The sequence below is a fragment of the Calypte anna genome, chromosome 1 (genome assembly GCF_003957555.1).
Source record: "Calypte anna isolate BGI_N300 chromosome 1, bCalAnn1_v1.p, whole genome shotgun sequence".
NCBI lineage: Eukaryota > Metazoa > Chordata > Aves > Apodiformes > Trochilidae > Calypte > Calypte anna.
This window is the reverse complement of record NC_044244.1, coordinates 36,485,179-36,502,704: the sequence shown is the minus strand read 5'-3', so window position 1 is coordinate 36,502,704 and position 17,526 is coordinate 36,485,179. Positions and strand designations below refer to the sequence as shown.

The 17,526-nt window shown below is 41.6% G+C and overlaps 1 protein-coding gene across 1 annotated transcript; it reads left to right on the top strand.

Moving 5' to 3' along the window:
• Positions 1 to 430: 430 nt before the first annotated feature.
• On the top strand, positions 431 to 15,248 carry NOBOX (NOBOX oogenesis homeobox). The gene is made up of 8 exons (XM_030469542.1): positions 431 to 476; positions 2,877 to 3,491; positions 3,983 to 4,089; positions 4,646 to 4,764; positions 5,663 to 5,796; positions 12,951 to 13,221; positions 13,813 to 14,159; positions 14,899 to 15,248. Exons 1-8 carry the CDS (start codon positions 431 to 433, stop codon positions 15,246 to 15,248), a joined length of 1,989 nt encoding a protein of 662 aa, XP_030325402.1.
• Positions 15,249 to 17,526: the final 2,278 nt, after the last annotated feature.

Below are 17,526 nucleotides of genomic sequence, written 5' to 3'. Positions count from 1 at the left end.
TAGAGGTTTCCACTGCGAGCCACTGAGCAACTTTTAAGCCCTCTCCCCACAGAAGCTCACAAAACAGAGGCTTCCAGCTGTCCCCAGATGTGCCAGGGACATTTCCACACCATAGCTTCGGGGGACAGATTTCTCCCTCCTCGAAGACCAACTCTTTGACTTCCCCACCCTCACTGGGAAGGAAAACGGGCACCTTCCCCCCACGGCACTGGGGCTGCCGAGTTCCCCGCTGCTCCCCGCTTTCCCGGGTGGTTGTGATGATTTGGGTCACTCAGCTTCGGCACCGCTTTTCCTCCCTTCGGGCTCTGCTGGTGGCTCAGGTGCCCTTGATGAGCCGTCCGGGGCCGGCAGCCTCAGACTGCGCCGGACTCGCTGCCGGGAGGGCCATTAACCGGCCAGGCCGGGACCGACGCGCCGCCGCTGAGCCGGCATGGACGGGACGGGCGCCCAGGAGGAGCGGGCGGTTCAAGTGCTGGGTAAGAGCCGGTCCGCGGGACCGGGGGGAGCGGCTCTCCTTAACGACCGACAATTAAGCTCGTTGTACCCGGCAATGAGCTTAACGAGCAGCCCCGGGTGAGGATAACCACCCCGCCGTCTCCTCCGGGCTGGGGTTACCTGCGTGGCGTGGGCTGGCAGCCATTACCCCTCACCCCCTCCGGCCCCGGGCGGGAAGGCGCCATTTTGCCCCGAGTGACTCGGTTGGAGGGTGAGGGGGTGTAAATCGGCAATGGGCTCTGTTCGGCCTGGTGCCGGTGTGGCCCTGGGGTCACCTGGGTTGTAAAAGCACCTGGAGAGCTGAAATGAGGGTTGGGGGGTAGGCGGTCTTCAGTCACACCGAGGGGTTACTCCTGCCTCTGTGTGTCTCTGCTGCTGGCACCTAACCACCTTCACCACTGTGGAAGGTTCCATCCCCTTGCCTTCACTGGCGTGGGTGGGCCTGTGAAGTTTATGTTTCTCCCTGTGTGGTTTTCAGGCTGCTTTATATGGAGTGCTCGAAGCAACCTTAAAAAATCTTGCTGTCAGTGTGCAAGTGGTTAACTTGTTCTAAGTCACGTCCACCACCTTCAGCAGCTCAGGCCTTTAAGATTCTATGTGTACGCTGTTCCCACTCAGTCAAAATCCCTTCTATTTAAGGTTATGCTTATCTAAGAGTGGCCAAAGTGATGGTTGGTCTCTTGTCATATGAACAATTGGAGAAATGACCAAGTTGGCAGCTCCCTAGTGGTTACTGGGAAGGCCTTTCTTTGTCTCTGAACTCTATCATCGCTCCAGGTCTTTTCTTTGGCAGTTCCAAGTTGTTGCCTTTGATACATGTTTTAGAAATAGAGACTACAGTTCGCTTTCTTTTGGAGGAATATTCCCATTGATGGTATAGAACTCCCAGGTGTTGAGATCTTTTCTGTCTATACAAGGTACATACAAAAACTTCAGTATGTACCTTGTGATCTAAGCACGTACTGGTATTTGCATAAAAATAAGTAAAAAGCCTTCTTGAACCAAAGCATTAAGCTGAAAATGCAATTTGTGATTTGAGGCAGAGCATGAGTTGTAGAATAGATGACACGTGGAAATGTCAGCTTTTTCACATCATGAGTGACAGGGGCTCCGAGGCAGTGGGGAGGACGGTGGAAAAAAGAATTCTACAGACCAGCTTCTGCTTTGCTCAGTTCTTTGACCTTCCCCATCAGTATATTTTATCTCATTTAACAGCAGTGGAAACTGTTGCAGTGTAACAAGATCAAATTAATATAGCTGTATGGTTTCCTGCTTCTGTCTCTTTCCCCTACAACTCATTTGGTTTTCTTAATTCTGCATAAAGAAAATCAGAAGGTCTTGGAAGCAGCCTGGCATCCCCTCAGACTTCCATGAGGATTCTCCCATCTGACTGGTGGTGTGGGGTTCCTTCTTGATTAAAAATAGTTTAAGAAAGAAACATTGAGGCAGAAAGTAAGTAATATATTTTGGCATTGTACTAATATGTATCAAAAATCATGGCTTGGCTTCACGAATGAAGGTTTAAGAAGGACTCTACCCACGATGTATCAAAAATAGGACAGTGAAATGCTATTATTTTAGATCTTCTTTCTCCAAAATTAAACAACCACATTTCTCTGTAGGCACAAGCAACTGAAATGCTACCAATAGTCTGCTTAAATTTTCATCTTTTCAGACAGAAGCACATATATGGATTTGCTTTTATTATTCTGCTTTCTATTCTTAAGAAATAGTCACTTTCCCCACATTTTTTTTTTAAGTTGTAGAAATCATATGGACCACACATTCTGAGACATTTTTTTCTTGTTTTGCAAATGTCTATCTCATCTGGGAAAGTATAATGGCTCAGTTGCCAGCTTTAGTTAGTTTTCTTGCTGTGTTCTTTTTGACAGGTCTGTTTGGTCTTTGTTACTGCAATGCAGTTTGTGCGTTTTACTAAACTTGTTCAGTCTTCTTCACCTGTTTTTTTTTCTCACCCAACCATTTCATTGCTTGTCTTGTAAATCATGAATGTTAAGACTGAAGCTGCAGAAAACTAATTTAAGACAGTTGTTGGAAGTTTGTACAACAAGTTTTTTTCCTTAGTCATCTTGACTGTGGTAGAAACAGAAACCTCTATAAATCAAAAAATGATGTCACTTGTCTTCTAATCACTGCTGACCCAGTAGACTAAGATTTTGGTGATATTTTAGTTTGCTCATTTTAATAAAATGACACTTAGCATCTTGATAAATGACTAATTTTCTTCTGGTCCTTATTTCAAAGAACTTTGTTATCCCAAATACTGTTTTCCCTCTGCTGTATTTGTGATACACAACCTTCCCTTTATGCTGTGTCTGGAATGAATTCTTCCTGTAGTTTATGTTTGGTTGTTTTTGCAGGTACAGGCAGCAGTGTGGTATCTGCATTCCAAAGCTCAGCTGTAAAGGAAGAAGTTGAGGATAACATTGGAACAGAAGATAGGATCAGCCCTGGAAAGGTGAAGGAAGATGGACAGTATTGCACCCTGCAGGCAACTGGGTCATCTTCCCAAGACTCAGTGGCTCTTGATGACCAGGTCAACCTTGCATCAGTGTGTGGGCGACTGTCGAATTTCCTCAGTGAGGTGAAGTCTGTGCCCCTACTTTCTGTGGTTGAATTTGCACAGGAGCCCACAGGTCAGTCAGAGTCACATCAACACTATGAGAGCTATAAGTGTGATGGGATTGAAAAGGAGGCAAAGAAGAAAAAAAGTAATGACAAAAGCAGAATGTGCTTTGAGAAGGCATCTAGTGGAATTCCTGGAGACCTCTGCAGGCAGGATGTGTTTGTTCCTGCTACATGCCAATCATCCAAGTGTGCTTCAGCCCATTCTGCAGCTCAGCAATCCTACAAGATGTCTTCGGTTCTGGAAGTCAAAAGTAGCCATGATGGGAGCAAGGGAAAAAATGAGTTACTTGAGAATCCAGAAATTCTCCCACCAGTCAGGAAGAAGTCACGCACCTTCTATAGTGCAGGTAGATACCAGGGAACCTTCTGGCAGGTTGTGACACTTGCAGTGCCAATGGTGCTCTTGTTTCCCTCACCATAGTGAAGGCACAGTATGGAGGTGCTGAAGTGCTCTAGCTGGTATTGCAGTGCACTGTTCACGGTGTGAGGGTTTCTTCAAATAAAAGTTGCCAAGTGCCTTATGTTTGAAGCATCCCTGGCGCTGCTTTTTACTTTATTATGGAAATACATTTTTGTGGTTTACTTTAAAAAAATACCTTTTTATGTTGTTCATTTATTTCTGAGTATAGTAAAAAATGTTCTGGTTTGGTTCTCCCCTTATTTCTTTGCATTGTTGGTTTTTTGTGGGTTTTTTTGGTTTTGGTTGGTTTTGGTTTGGTTTGGGTTTTTTTTGTTTTCTTATCACATACTCCCCATCTTTGGTTTGGTTTGGTTTGGGTTTTTTTGTTTTATCACATACTCCCCATCTCTCTCTCTTTGAACAATGCATCATTTCTAGAGCAGCTAGAAGAGCTGGAGAAGATGTTCCAGGATGACCACTACCCCGACAATGAGAAGAGGAGGGAGATCGCGGCTGTGGTTGGTGTAACACCACAGCGTATCATGGTAACACCTGGGGGGTGGCAATGCTGACTGGGCAGTTTTCTGTGCAGAAAATTGATGGAGAGGAAGTGGGGCAGGGAGGTGGATGTTAAGTAGGAAGGAAAGAGAACTTCATGAGTATTGGGATAGAGACTATACCTGCCACTGGTGACAAAAGAAGGAAGAGAGCTCACAGGGAGGGGCACTACTCAACCATCTGCTGCACTTGAAATGGCAGTGGAGTCTGCAGTTATGTACTCTATCTCTTCCCATTTCCTAATATGGGACACAATGAGGAGATAAAAGAGTCTAAGGATATTGGAGTTAATCTTTTTTACCTTGAAGATCATGGGCAATGAATGAAATTTAAAAAAAAACCCAAAACCAAAGGAAAAAAGTTAGGGTATCTAGCATCCTGCATATGCTCTGGAAGAAAGGCTTCTTGAGGTTCCTTTCTTTGAAAGAAAAGTTTCTGAGTTCACCTGGTGATGCGTGGAGGCAGTAAGTACTGATTCATTTCCTGTGTCCCCATGTGCAGAAAGTTTCCTCTCTGAATGCATCCATTCTTTCCATTTATCAGGTCTGGTTTCAGAACCGCAGGGCAAAGTGGCGGAAATCGGAGAAGTTGAGGACGAAAGGGAACAAAAAATATCCAACATCTTCAACTGTGTCAGTCCCCCTTGGGTCAGATGGTTATGGGTGAGGGATTTGCTCTGTTTTCTCATTTCTATACAACAGATACCCAATGAATTAAATATTTTCCTTTGTCATTTTCCCTTTACTTTTAAGATATGGAGAGCTCACCATTGAGTTGGACCTTGGTAACCTGTCAGATTTTGGGGCATATTGTGGTGGACCCTCTTAAAAGCACTTTTGATTAACCTCTAGCATTGTTTTGAAAAAAAAAACCTATTGAAATTGCTGTGACTGAAGTCATGTAGAGAGCAATGGACAAGATAAAAAGGCCTGTGGAAGCATCCCTTAATTTTTAGTTTCTGTGACTGTGTTGGCCAGGTGCTCTGTGTGCACTTGAGAATTCTTTTATCCCAGTCCTTCTCCCACCATTGCTTTCCATTTCCATGTATTTTAACATAGTAACAGAAATCTTGCTTAGTTAGATCAGTCTTACAAAGTCCTGGGTTTCTCTGTAGAACAAGCTAGCACCTTTCATAGGTGAGCAGGGGATGTTTACTGGGGGGTAGGGGAAGGGACTAGGTAAGAAGATAGCCTTCCAAGGGGGAGGAAAGGAGTGAGTGAGGGAAGAAATTTGTCTTCAGAGGGAGGTATTTATGGCAATCTGGAGCAAGAGTCTTCTTGTGAAGAAAATAGAATGAGAACGAAAAATAAGTGAAAGATTGAAATGATTTCATTGCACTGTCACTGCCTCCTGTCCTTTCCACATGAGTGACCTGGGTTTGCTTCCCTAATTCTTGCTGATACAGCATCTCTCCTTGGACTTAGAAGTCATTGAGTGTTTCCTCATCCCACCTGCTAGTGATCTGGGATTTGTCTATTGTAGGATAATTCAAAAAGTGTGTACTTTGTTGTAATGCCTTGTTCACTACCCCGTGCTCATACCTTTTATGTGTACCTCTAGGGCACCTCTTCTGCCCATGCCTCCACTACCTGACATTGCTTATGACCACTCTGCCACGCTGAGTATAGAGACTACAGCTGGGAACTACTCCAGCCAGCTCAGTGGACATCCTGCACCACTTGCCTCCTCCTCAGGTGAGACCTCTTATCAACTCGAGTATTTTGCATAGCTGCAACATTAGCTGGTGGTGTTGATAGGTTCCCAGGCACATTAAGGAAGGTGATGTGGGAGCCCTGTGGCATCAGTCTGAAAAATGACACTAGGTTTAACAGCTCTCTGATAATTGAGTGTCTACCAGATATTTACCAGCATGGCAGTACCTCCAAGCAAACACTAGAGCCAAATTTGCTATCCTTATTCATGTCCTGGCCCAAGCCAGCAAGCAATTCTGAATATGACTTCATAAGGATATGTGATTGGGGCATTCTTCTGTAATAGCTGTTTTACACTGGCACTGCTGCTTTCAATGATGATCAAAGTATCAATCTGATTATTACGCTCTTCATGGCAGATAAGCACTCCCCATATTCTGGTTTAGATTGTAACTGTAGTCAAGTGAGCTGTGTGAGGGAAACACGTTGTATGAACTGCTGAGGTTTTAGAGCCTCCTCAGGTACTCCACACACCTTTAAATCTCCAAAGGAGGTTCCTTGTCTTCTCCAGCCACTGTAATTTTCCATTCTGTGAAGACCTTGAAGGAGTGAAGCTGGTTGAGATTTTAAGTATAGGGCACAATTGCTGTTGCAGTGTTGTTGAGAGTCAGTGGGGTGTGCTGTTGGACTGGTTTTCTACCTGGGCTACATTTAGACTTCAATGATTGATGGCAGCCAAAGAGAGAGGATTTGTTCAATTGCGTATTCATGTGTGTAATATCAGAGCATTTTCTAGCGTCAGGAATGTTCCCTAGAGCATTTTCTGTATATGTTTATATTCTCCAGTTGGAACAAATTGGAAATATTTCCAAAGTGCTGAGGATTTCACCACTTCCTTAGAAACGGATATCCCAAGCAATAGATGTGCTGACGTGGTGGTGGTGTGCATATTTTCCTGCTTCCCATTGTAATTATTTTTAATTTCATGCCAACGTTTCTGCCCCTTCATTGTATTCTAAATATACAGGGTTATCAGTATTAAGGGCAGTTCTGTGCAAGTCATTCTTTAATAATGACTCAGAGACTTTAACGTATTTTTTATAGTACTGATCCCTTAAAGTATTTTGGCACTGTAGAAAGCAACTATAATATTGTACCAATAAGCTTAGAATACTAATAAATGGATATGTATGCTAAAAGTACTTAATGGAGATACTTTCTTGATACTGTAGTTTAGCACTTCTGTATTTAAATTTTTCTGTCTAGTCTCAAGGCTAGGACTGCACTGGTCAATTCTTAAGTTGTTTAAGCAACATGAGTATAATTCAGTTAGTTCCAGTTTTTCCACTTCTTGCAGCAGAGTAAACATGATCAAACTGTTTGAGTAATGCACTGCTTCCCAGAATGATGAAGGGGTGCATGCAGTCTGTTGAGTCCTGTATTTAATTAGATAAAGACCAAGATTTTGCAAAATAGTTCATTTAAAGGAAACAAATCAAACATCCTCGTATTTTTATGCTTGTATTTATAACTCTCCAGGTTTATAAAGTACATTTGCAGACATGTTATTTAGTCAAGAGAGAATATGTCTCTTAGAGAAAGTTTCACTCAGGGATGTGATCTTGTCACTTATCTGTATCAAGCAGTTTCTTCCTGGAGAATCTGTACACTGAAATGCAATTCTCCATGTGGAAAACGCCAGCAGCCATCTGAGAGATAAGAAAAGTCCCATCTAGAGTGTTTAAGGAAGAGAAAGGGCAAGTGAATGTTCCTGAGAGAGGACTGGGTATGTGAGAAAATGAGTAGTAAAGATAGCTGGGTTTTTACTCTTTGAACTCTTTCAACTTGCTGCTGGCTGACACCTATTGCATTTACTGAGTATGTATCTAGCTTTTATGAAACACAGGCTTCCTTTGCTTGTCTGAACCCCCTGTATCTTCAGTGTTTTTGGTGTGTGAGTATTAGAATGTACTTCATTCTGCTAGATCTGTGTCAGGGAACAAGCTTCCCCTTGTTCTCTTTAGATCATGCTCAGCAAGAAGTAATGAAATCTATTTTTGTCATCTAAGACTGGTAAATACTTTCCAGATACAGATCTGTTTGGAAAAAAAAAACCCAAACCATTTCTAAATAACTTTTCAGAGAAGAGGCATACTGTGCTAATTCATCCAAACTGTGAGGTTTGGTGACTGGTTTTTAACCTGGTTTCCTAAGGGAAGGGAGGAATATGATATGTGTAATGAGCCACGCACTCCCTTTGTTTATGAAACCCACCAGCCCTCTAAGATTGTTTAATTCTAATCACATTTGATGAAAGGTGGAAGTATTAAACATTATGTTCCTACAAGTCATGGGAGAATTGGTGCCCAGGCAGAGTAGAGGAGTGGAGACCTGAGTTACTGCTCCCTCTGAGAGCAAAAAGCTGATACTAGGTGTATCGAGTCCTCGTAGAAGAGAGATCTGCATGGCACAATCCCACGAAAAGTTCAGTTGCAGTTTTGTCATACTAGATGCAGGAAAATGAAACTTGGGTTTTGTTTTTTTTTTTTTTTTTTGTTTTGTTTTTTTTTTTTTTTTTTGGTCTAGCATTATATAGGCAGAATTTTCCCTTTAAGAATGGAAACAGCAAATGAAACAGATGAAAAATGAAATAACAATTCAACTTTTGAATTAATTTAGCCTTCTTGTTCAGAAAAAAAAAGCTTGCAAATAAATAGAGCCATCCAGGTCCCATGTTTTCTTTTTTAGAATACCTCAGAAAATGAAGGAGATAAAACTTGCGTAGGATAAAATCCAAAGTAATAGAAGCAAAATAAAAGAGAAAATAAATGAATATAAAAGATCATCAATTTACAAGGCAAAACCAATTTCTTAGTCGAAGTGGCCCTTGTGGAAACAGCTCATGGCATTTTTCAGCCAAGTAATTTGTGACCTGTGTGTAATGGTGCAACTGTACTGAGAGACTTAGGCCTAATGGAGTGGCTATTCAGGTGGTTTCCTTGGTAGCCATGTGTTTAACCACTTCCAGCAGGACAAGCAAATGACTGAAGTGCATCAGAACACCATGATCTGCTACCTGTCACCTTTGGGGTGTGTTCAGTGCTGCCTCTTCCATTGTGTTTCCTTGCTCTAGGCAGTAGTTCTGACTGTTTTGTACAGTTTTATCCAAACAAGCTGATTAAAAGTTCCAGCAAGTTGTATTTGAGATGTCCTCTACCTTGCTGGCAGTTATGGCTTCTGATTTTGGTGTTGGCCACACTACTTGTTGTAGGAGCCTTTTGTGCCTCAAGAATTCAGTCTTGAGCTTGCTTTCATCACAGATTTTTTTTTTTAACTGCTTTTGCTGTACTGATAGCTTGCTATATGTTAACGGATGGTTTTTTTTGACATTTGCAGTTATATGAAGTTTTATTGTTTGTCTGAGATTTCTTACTGATGTATATTTAAATCTGTTAAATCATTGGCTTATGTCTTCTTTAGAGCTGACCCTTTAGAAAGAAAAGTTATTGTCTATGCCTTTGGTTTGTGAGAAGTTTTTTTCTTCCCCACTGGTGCTTTTGCAGGAAATAATTAGTTTTGTGTGGCTGTCTTGCTGAGGTCCCATCAAGAGCTCAGCCTGTACTGGTAGCTCTGATGCAAATAGCAAGATGATTACTCAGTGGCAGAGATGGGATTGTAATGGAAGTCTTGAGAGCAACTGGATGAAGCTGGATGTGATCTGTCAAAGAACAGTAAATAAATTACAAGCTCTAATGATTTCACTTTAGGATTCTGGCTTTTGAACAAATTACTTTCAAAGCTGATGATGTGTAGCTGACAGGGCAAGAAAAAGTCATACCTTTTAAACAAGTGGTAGGTTCTGGCCTACTGAAAATCCAGAAGAGGATCAGACTGACACACCTCTCAAAGCAATGCAGTTAAAGTTGGTTGACTGATCTTCAGTTCATTAAAGGAAGAATGCTGTTGCTCCCAAGTTTGATGAATATTTTATCTACTTTCAATATGTCATATTCAAGAGAGAAGTGTTTTCTCATAATTTCAAGAAGAGGATGTATCTGTGAAAAGCTTTGTGATGGCCTTTCACGTTCCCATAAATGCTGCAATTATACAGACATGTTTTATTAAAATAAACTGCACTGGATTGTGTATCGTGTAGAGACTGATAGTAAAAGAGCCTTTTGCTGAAGTCTTGATAGATGCAAGCAGATTATCTGAGGTTAGACTGGTCACTCAGGTTGTAAACAACATCAGCTGTATTGTGTCCAACACTGGGCTTGTTAAAAGTTATAACCATGGCCTCCAGCCTCCTGAACAGTCTGCAAGATGGTGCATAGTTAACTGCTTAAATCATTGCAAGCATCTCCTATAAAGGCCTTTTGGAATCAACATAGTAAGTGCTTGACTAAGAAAGTCATGAATGACTGATGTCAAAAAGAAGGGCTCCAGCACAGGTAGATGTCACTCTGGTAACAAATCTTGTGCATGTGATCTGGTCTGTTAGCAAAAGCAAAAGTAGCTTCCTAGATCATTTGAAAACCATGTCTTCACAGTTGAAACCATGCCCTGCTGTAACCTCAGGGACACTTGTCTAGCATGGGCCTTAGTCTCCTTCAAGACTGGTAAAAGACTGAAATCACAGTCATCTCAACAGAAATATAAATATCCATTGTTGTTAATTTAAGGCTCAGTCCCATTCATTGGAAGCCATTTGTGTTAAAGAATGGGTCTCTTTAACTCTAGTAGGGTGCTGAAAAAGCAGCTACAGTAGTGGGAAGACAGCTGTGTAACTGAAGACTTAGAATAGTCATGCTTAAGCCAAGTGTAGCACCAGCACTGGTTTAGAGATCTGAAACTGTGAACTACTAAATTGCTCTCCAAAAATTACCAAGGCTGCCTCATGAAATGAAAACCCAGAAATGGAATAATAAACAAAAATGCCTACTGTTACATTCCGATGATCTTTGGAAAGCCTCTTCATCAATGTCAGGTAAAACAACAGAGCTGTAAAATTAAAGTATTATCTCAAGGCACTAATCAGAACTCATAATTTCATAAGATGCTGGAATCTGTAAATAAAGTGTCAGATTTAGCAGGTGTTTCCTCTCTGGGAATTGTTTTTCTCACAGCATTTGTGGCTTTATTCAGAAGATACAAATACAGTGTCTTTCTTTGAAAGGACCGAGAAGGAACTTCAGAAAAGGCAGCAGCAGCTCTTTGGAGACTGTGTAGTCTTCAGCAACTCATTGTCTGTGTGTCCTATTGCCATGATCCACAAAGATTATCTCCAGTAAGTGTTGCAAATACTAAACAAAATGACAACCAGAACATCATTCTTAGTAGGTGTGAAAGTGGATTTAGAAGTTATTTCCTGGGCTACACTGCTATACTGCTTGTATTCATCCTAAGCAAGACTAAGGCCATCTGCAGAGTTGTTAATCCTACTGTCATTATTGAATTGAAGCTTTAACTGCATATCGACTGTTTTTCAGGTGAATTGTGCTCCACATGGCTGCTGTTTTATAATGTTTGTGTGAACTGCTACATTCTGGGACAGAATGGTTAGGAGAACCAGTCCAAATGAAGGTTTTAAAAATCAGAAGAGATCTTCAGCTTCTTTTCTGGCTAAGCTGTTTTGACTTGTGAGAAAACAAAATGTTGTCTTGACTTATGCTTTGGTGCATGGGATGATATCTGTGTCAAAACACAGGAATGTGGCAGGTACATCACAGATGTTGTGGAGAAGTAGTACTTTCAATTAGGAAAAAATTAACAGTAGTGAGACCTGCCTGGGCATGTGAATTCTGTAGAGATGCCCTCCTAGATCTTGCTCTGGTTTTCAAAATAAGCCAAAAATCTCTGCTATTCAAGTTTTCATTGAAACATCAGGACTCTGTTCTTCCATAGTTGGAGAGAGTTGAAAAATAATGGAAAGGCTAAAGGTGCAATGAAAGGCACAATTGCATAGCACACTGGGAAACCTGAGAAATGGTTCTGCAAAGTGTTGAAATGGAATCTCCCTACCATCTCTCTGGATATGCATTCCAAAATTCTCTAATGGTTGCTCACGCTTGCTGTGACAACTTTATGTTTTGATTTTATGTTTAAGGTCTTTGATTCACACCCAGTGGAGTGCATTTGATGTTACTCTATATGGCTGCAAGAGTGAAGTACAGATGCAAACTATCCATACTGCTAGCTTTCCCCAAATGCTTGATAGTGTGTGAGGGAAGACCAACTTTAACCAACTTTACCTGAACTCAGGTAACAGTGATACATCTCATATCTGCCTCATCCTTGTGCTGGGTCAGCCTAGCTAGAATTGAAAAATCATTTCAAATTGTGTCACACATACCTGATGGTTGCACTTCTCAAGAGAAAAATCATTTGCTATTTGGCATGATAAAAGAGAATCTTGCTCTCTTGCACCATGTGCAAGCTTCTTTAACTTCTGAGTATGCTTGTTATGCTGTATCACCAGCATACATGATTCTGACCTTTTCATTTTCCTGTATTGTCCTCTTTCCACAGAGGCTGTTCTGTAGGAAACTGTTCCTCTCTCCTTTTCCAGCAGTGACTGAGGAGACAGGTGACCAAACAAGACTCTAGCCACCAAATGGTTTTGTTTTCCTTTTCCATCTCTCAGCTTCTTTTCCCAAGGCCCATCAGCTGATATCTGTACTTTTTTTTTTTTTTAATGACTCATCAGAGGCCAAAACCAAGAGTGAAAATTTGTTTTAAAAATGACCTAGACAGTGGATCTCTAAAAGCACGTTTTTATTCCTTTCAAGCCACAGTTAAATTTTTCAAAAGGGCAATCTATGCAGCACACTCTTCCCAGAGGACAGTAGAAAAAGAAGATGGCTGGGGGATCGCTCCTGGCTTTTTTCCAGGAAGTACTTTTCTTCATTTGGCTGCCTTCTTGTGAACTGAATAAATCCAGTATGCAGAGACTGAAAGCATGAAGGTAATTTTTTTTAACCAACAGACATCATCCTCTGTTCCAGAGATGTTGCTATACTACTCTCTTTTGCTTCCCAGCAGCAATGCTGGTACTTGTTTACTTCTGTTCCCATCAGTTAACCTCCACTCGCTGACATCTTGCATTTTATTTCTGCCACTCTTGCGATAGCCTCTGCTTGCTCCTTTTAATTAGTGGTGTAGCAGCATATTGTGATAGTGTCTCTTTTTACTCACAGTCCCTTCTGCAGAAGGAATGGTGGCATCTTGTGAAGCACTTCAGACAAAGGCGTTACCACAGCTCAGCTTCAGTTCCAGCAGAACAGAATGCTTCCCAAATCATCCCAGCCCTCCACCCATCCGCAGGGCCAGCCTACCTCTTAGTCTGTCCTTCAGCCACCACAGCTACATTGTTCCTTTGATGCTGGACACTCCCAGCAGTGAATGCAGCTTGTCCAGTCAGGAAAACGGCTCCAGGGAGGCCTTCACTTACAACATCCAGAATCAAAGGTAGGAACAGGATTAGAGCGAGGGAGGGATCTGTTCATCTTGGAGGGAGATGAAAAAAGTGAACCCAGGGAAAAGCCTTGGGAGGGTGGAAGGTGGGACATGAAACAGGGAAATAGGGAGCATAAGTGAGAAGTTGGGTGTGGAGGTGAGAATGTCATTTAAATTAAGTATGAAAAAATTTGTATGTTTACTAGGACAGGGCACCTGGTGTCCAAAAAGCGACACCTTTAATCAGTTCTTTGAGAATTGCATGCTTGTTGAGTGAAAGAGGGGGTTCAGAAGCACGGTGAGGAGGAATCCTTCATAGAGGATATTTTAAGTGATGGGATGTACTCTGAAGAGTGGGAAGAACTGAAGGAAGGGTAATCCCTGGTACAGGGCATTGTCCAAGAATCCTGCTGTGTAAGTATGTGGCTCAAGTGGTTTCTTCTGCTTTTGTCCTGTGCCTGGTATTTGGGAGGAAGGCTTGGAATCAGATCAGGGTTAGAGTGGCTGTCAAGGGGAAGATAAAACAGTTGTTTATTATACAGGTTGCTTTAACTGTTGACCCTGCTTTAATCATTTAATTGCCTCTCTCCTTGCTCCCCACAGTCTGAGTTCACCAGTTTCCTGCAATTACCATGAGCATCTGGAGTCAGCAGGCAATGTAGAGACCACATGCTGTCAGTTCAACAGTCAGGGTGGAATTTACCAGCTGCCCCAATATCCCCAGCAGCACCAGTTCTCCCAGTTCCACTGTCTGCCAGGTCAGCTGGCCAGCAGTCTGCTCTCCAGTGTCCACCTCGCTGCTACACCCTCTGCTGAGTCCCATTCGGCTTTCCTCACCTTACCTGGTAACAGTGGAGTTGTAAACTATGGGGCAGCAGGAGCCACACAAGGCTATGTACAAAACCACATGGGAGGACAGCTCTTGTTACAGCAGCCAGGTGGAAGCTTGGGTAAATTTCTAAAATCTTTTGGCCTCCTGCTCCTCTGGAGTAACTAAACAATATCTTGAAATGTTCAGGATGATTGGTGGGTTTACTGAAGACTGTGACTGAAGAAGGAATGTGCATGGGCACAAATATATATACACAAATACACAAATATATATATTAATATATACATTTATATATGCTGGCCATCTTTTTTAATTTCCTTGCATTATTTTTTATTCAAGGAAGAGATCCTCTGGTTGTTAGATAGTGTGGGTACACAGGGCCTAGGCTTCTGGAAGTGTAGTGGGGAGGGAACCAATCTGTCAGTGTACACACATCCGTAGTTCTTACTTCAGCATGTAAGCAAGTGAATGGTTCAGTTGAATTATAGATATTAATTAAAAACCATTCTTTCTTCCTGGATTGCAGCTTTCATAAATGAAAGTGAAGATTAAGGGTCCAGTTTACGCTTTACAGAGCTAACTTGGAAAATAGTGGGGGAGTGTCTCATATCATTGCATACACTCAGAATCTGAGCTGAAGGGATGTGTTTTGTAGATTATAACACAGCTATGAACAACAACAAAGTCAACCTACAGAAGTGTGTGTTGTCTGCTCTATTGCAGTAACCATTGAGGCATAACTGTGATACTGGATTTGCTCTCCTAAGTACAACATACATATTTTTACACATACACAGTTTTAATCCTCTTTTCCTTATTTTCATTATTCTGTGTTTTCTGGCTTCCCTTTTCCTCAGCAGGCATCACTGCCTATCAAGCTCTCCCCTGGAATGATTTCTACATGCAGGGAGCTCCATTCTCGAATCAGCTGCACTCACAAATGCCATTTTCTGGCGCAGCAAGAGGACAGCACTTTGCAGAGCAGATTTCCTACACTCAGCCACCTTGCCCTCCCTCCTCTCCGTATTTTCAAGTGCCCAATGGACCAACACTAGGATCCATGCCACATGCTGGAAGACAAACAGGAGACACACCACCAGACCAGAGTTCCTACCAGAACCAACAAACAGAGCCAGAGTTGACGTCACTTGCTGAAAGAGAAGTAGAGAGTAACAGCAAGAAAGGAGAGACTGCTGTTGGTAACTGAAAGGTTTTTTGTTGGGTTTTTTTTTTTTTGAGAAGGGAATGTTATGGAGAAAATTCCAAGACAGCAGTGGCTCCTTTGAATGCAGGATCAGAACTGTGGCAGGAGTGGGAATGGAACTTTTTTTTTTTTTTTTCCTGAGTTGCCGTCCAAGACGGGTCCTGCTATCCAATGTCTACCTCTCCTTCATTGATTTTTAGAAATGGTGGCTTACAGGTCACTAAAATAGATGGCAAATTTCTGTCATCTGTTGGACATCTTCAGTTGTGAGCATTTGCACCAGACTGATTATTTCTAAGATTTTCAGAGGCATGCATACCTCTCTTCAAGGCAGAATTTCGTGGTCAAGAAGAGGGGAAGTGGAACAGGAACAGGAAGGGAAAGCTTTCTCTTTGGATTTCCATTTTCAGACTTTTATTTTGTAAACAAAATTACCTTGCTCTAGTTTTGTTGAAAGGTATCCTGTGCCTTAAATATTTTGGTGTGTGTGTCTAATTTCGAAATATAATGTATTTGAAAAAAATTCAAGTTACTCTGGTTTTTTTCTTCAGGTATAAAAGCAGAAGCTAATGACTGATGCTGTACTCTGAGAAAAAGCAAAGGAAGAGGAAATGTTACCATTTTCAACTCTGCAAAAATAAGAAGAGACAAAAAGAGAAAAGACTAATAATATTTGCAATGGAAGAATTTTTTTTGTTTCTTTTATTTTTTTGATTGTATGTTTTTCTTGTTGCCTTGATATATTTCCCACTGAAGAAAGAAGCTGGGAAATTTCAGTCCATAAAAACTTCTGATCTGTGTTCTTTGAAATCTCCTGACTATACTTTTTCATGGACTCTGATCCTGAGGAGTCCGCAGGCAGGAAAGAGTTGATCCAGGCACCAGTCCCACAGGTAGGTGGGAATTCCAGATCCTGCAAGAATCAGAAGGTATGGCTGGTATCCTGGAATGCACAGGAAGAATAAGATGTATGTGAAACAGGAGGAGGATCTCCAGCAGCTACACTTAATTTTAGAGACTCCTGATGATGCAAGAAGTGTCATGGAAGTCCATTCTGTTTGCTACCCTGAAATTACTTTTTTTTTATTTATTTTTCAATTTAAAACTATAGCAGTAAATGACAGCAAAACTGTATCTATAAATACCACCTGTGTCACCAGATGTCTATCAGTTATTAAATGGTTTAGTATCCTGTTTGAATTGTAGGTGGATTTAATGTCTGTCTGAGTATTGTATTGTATTGTTTGAAATTTTTGACTAACCAGTTGATAACTTAAATATTAGGTGGGCACCACTTTCTTGAGGTACTTGGTCACCATCTTGGAGACTAACCTGATAGTTTATGTCTGAGGTGCCTCAGTTATTTCAAAAGGGGTTAAGCTCTTGTCTTTTTTTGTTTGTTTGTTTGTTTGTTTTTTCAGTTAACAGGAACCACAGATGATTTATTGTGGGTGTGTCTTGCATTTACATCTGTATCCTGCTAGGATGTGTTGCAGTTCAATCACTGTGGTTTTTCTCTCGCACTCTTCAAATCTTTCTGTGGAAACATCACACTGCAGCCTTAGCAGGAGTAGTTCAGTAGAGCAAATGGTCTTGGCTTGAAAGTCTCAGCTTCTGCTTTACCTGGGGCTGTCAGCCTGGGAAACAGATAAAATATATCTCTGAAATCAGTTGTCAGCAGGAGTAGGAGCAGACTCAAGAGATTATTCCTTCTGATACATAAACAAACAGCGTCAGTCCCTAGGAACCGTGGTTCCATAATGAGCTTTAACCACCTGAATGTGTGGGATATATAAAACTAGTGGCTAAAACCTGTGTCAGGCTCTCACTGTGTCCTTTTGAGGAAAAACCCCTTGTGTTGTAGGAAGCTGGACATGCGTTTGCTTTGATACCTTCTGTGTTTAAGCTGAGTCTTTCCACTGCCTTGTAGACACAGGTAAGGCCAAAATAATTTGTATATTTGCAGTGATCTGAGAGCCACTCTTGTGCCTCATGAAATTTAGTGTTATCAGGTTTACTGTTTCAGTTTTTCCACAATCTGTTCATAAAGGGTGTCTGGCAAGAGCTGAATGCTGCTGCTGCTCTCCTTTTCCTGTTTTTATATGTCTCGTAAAACACTCATGTCTGCCAGCAGCTGAAGACTGCTAAAGACTCAGCAACACAGTCAAGGACAGATTTATATCCCAAATCTACAGATTTGTATGGAGATTCTGGAATTTTAATTTCTAAACATTTACTGTTGTGTGTAGCAGGCTGAGAACTGGTGGAGAGTGTGCTTGTT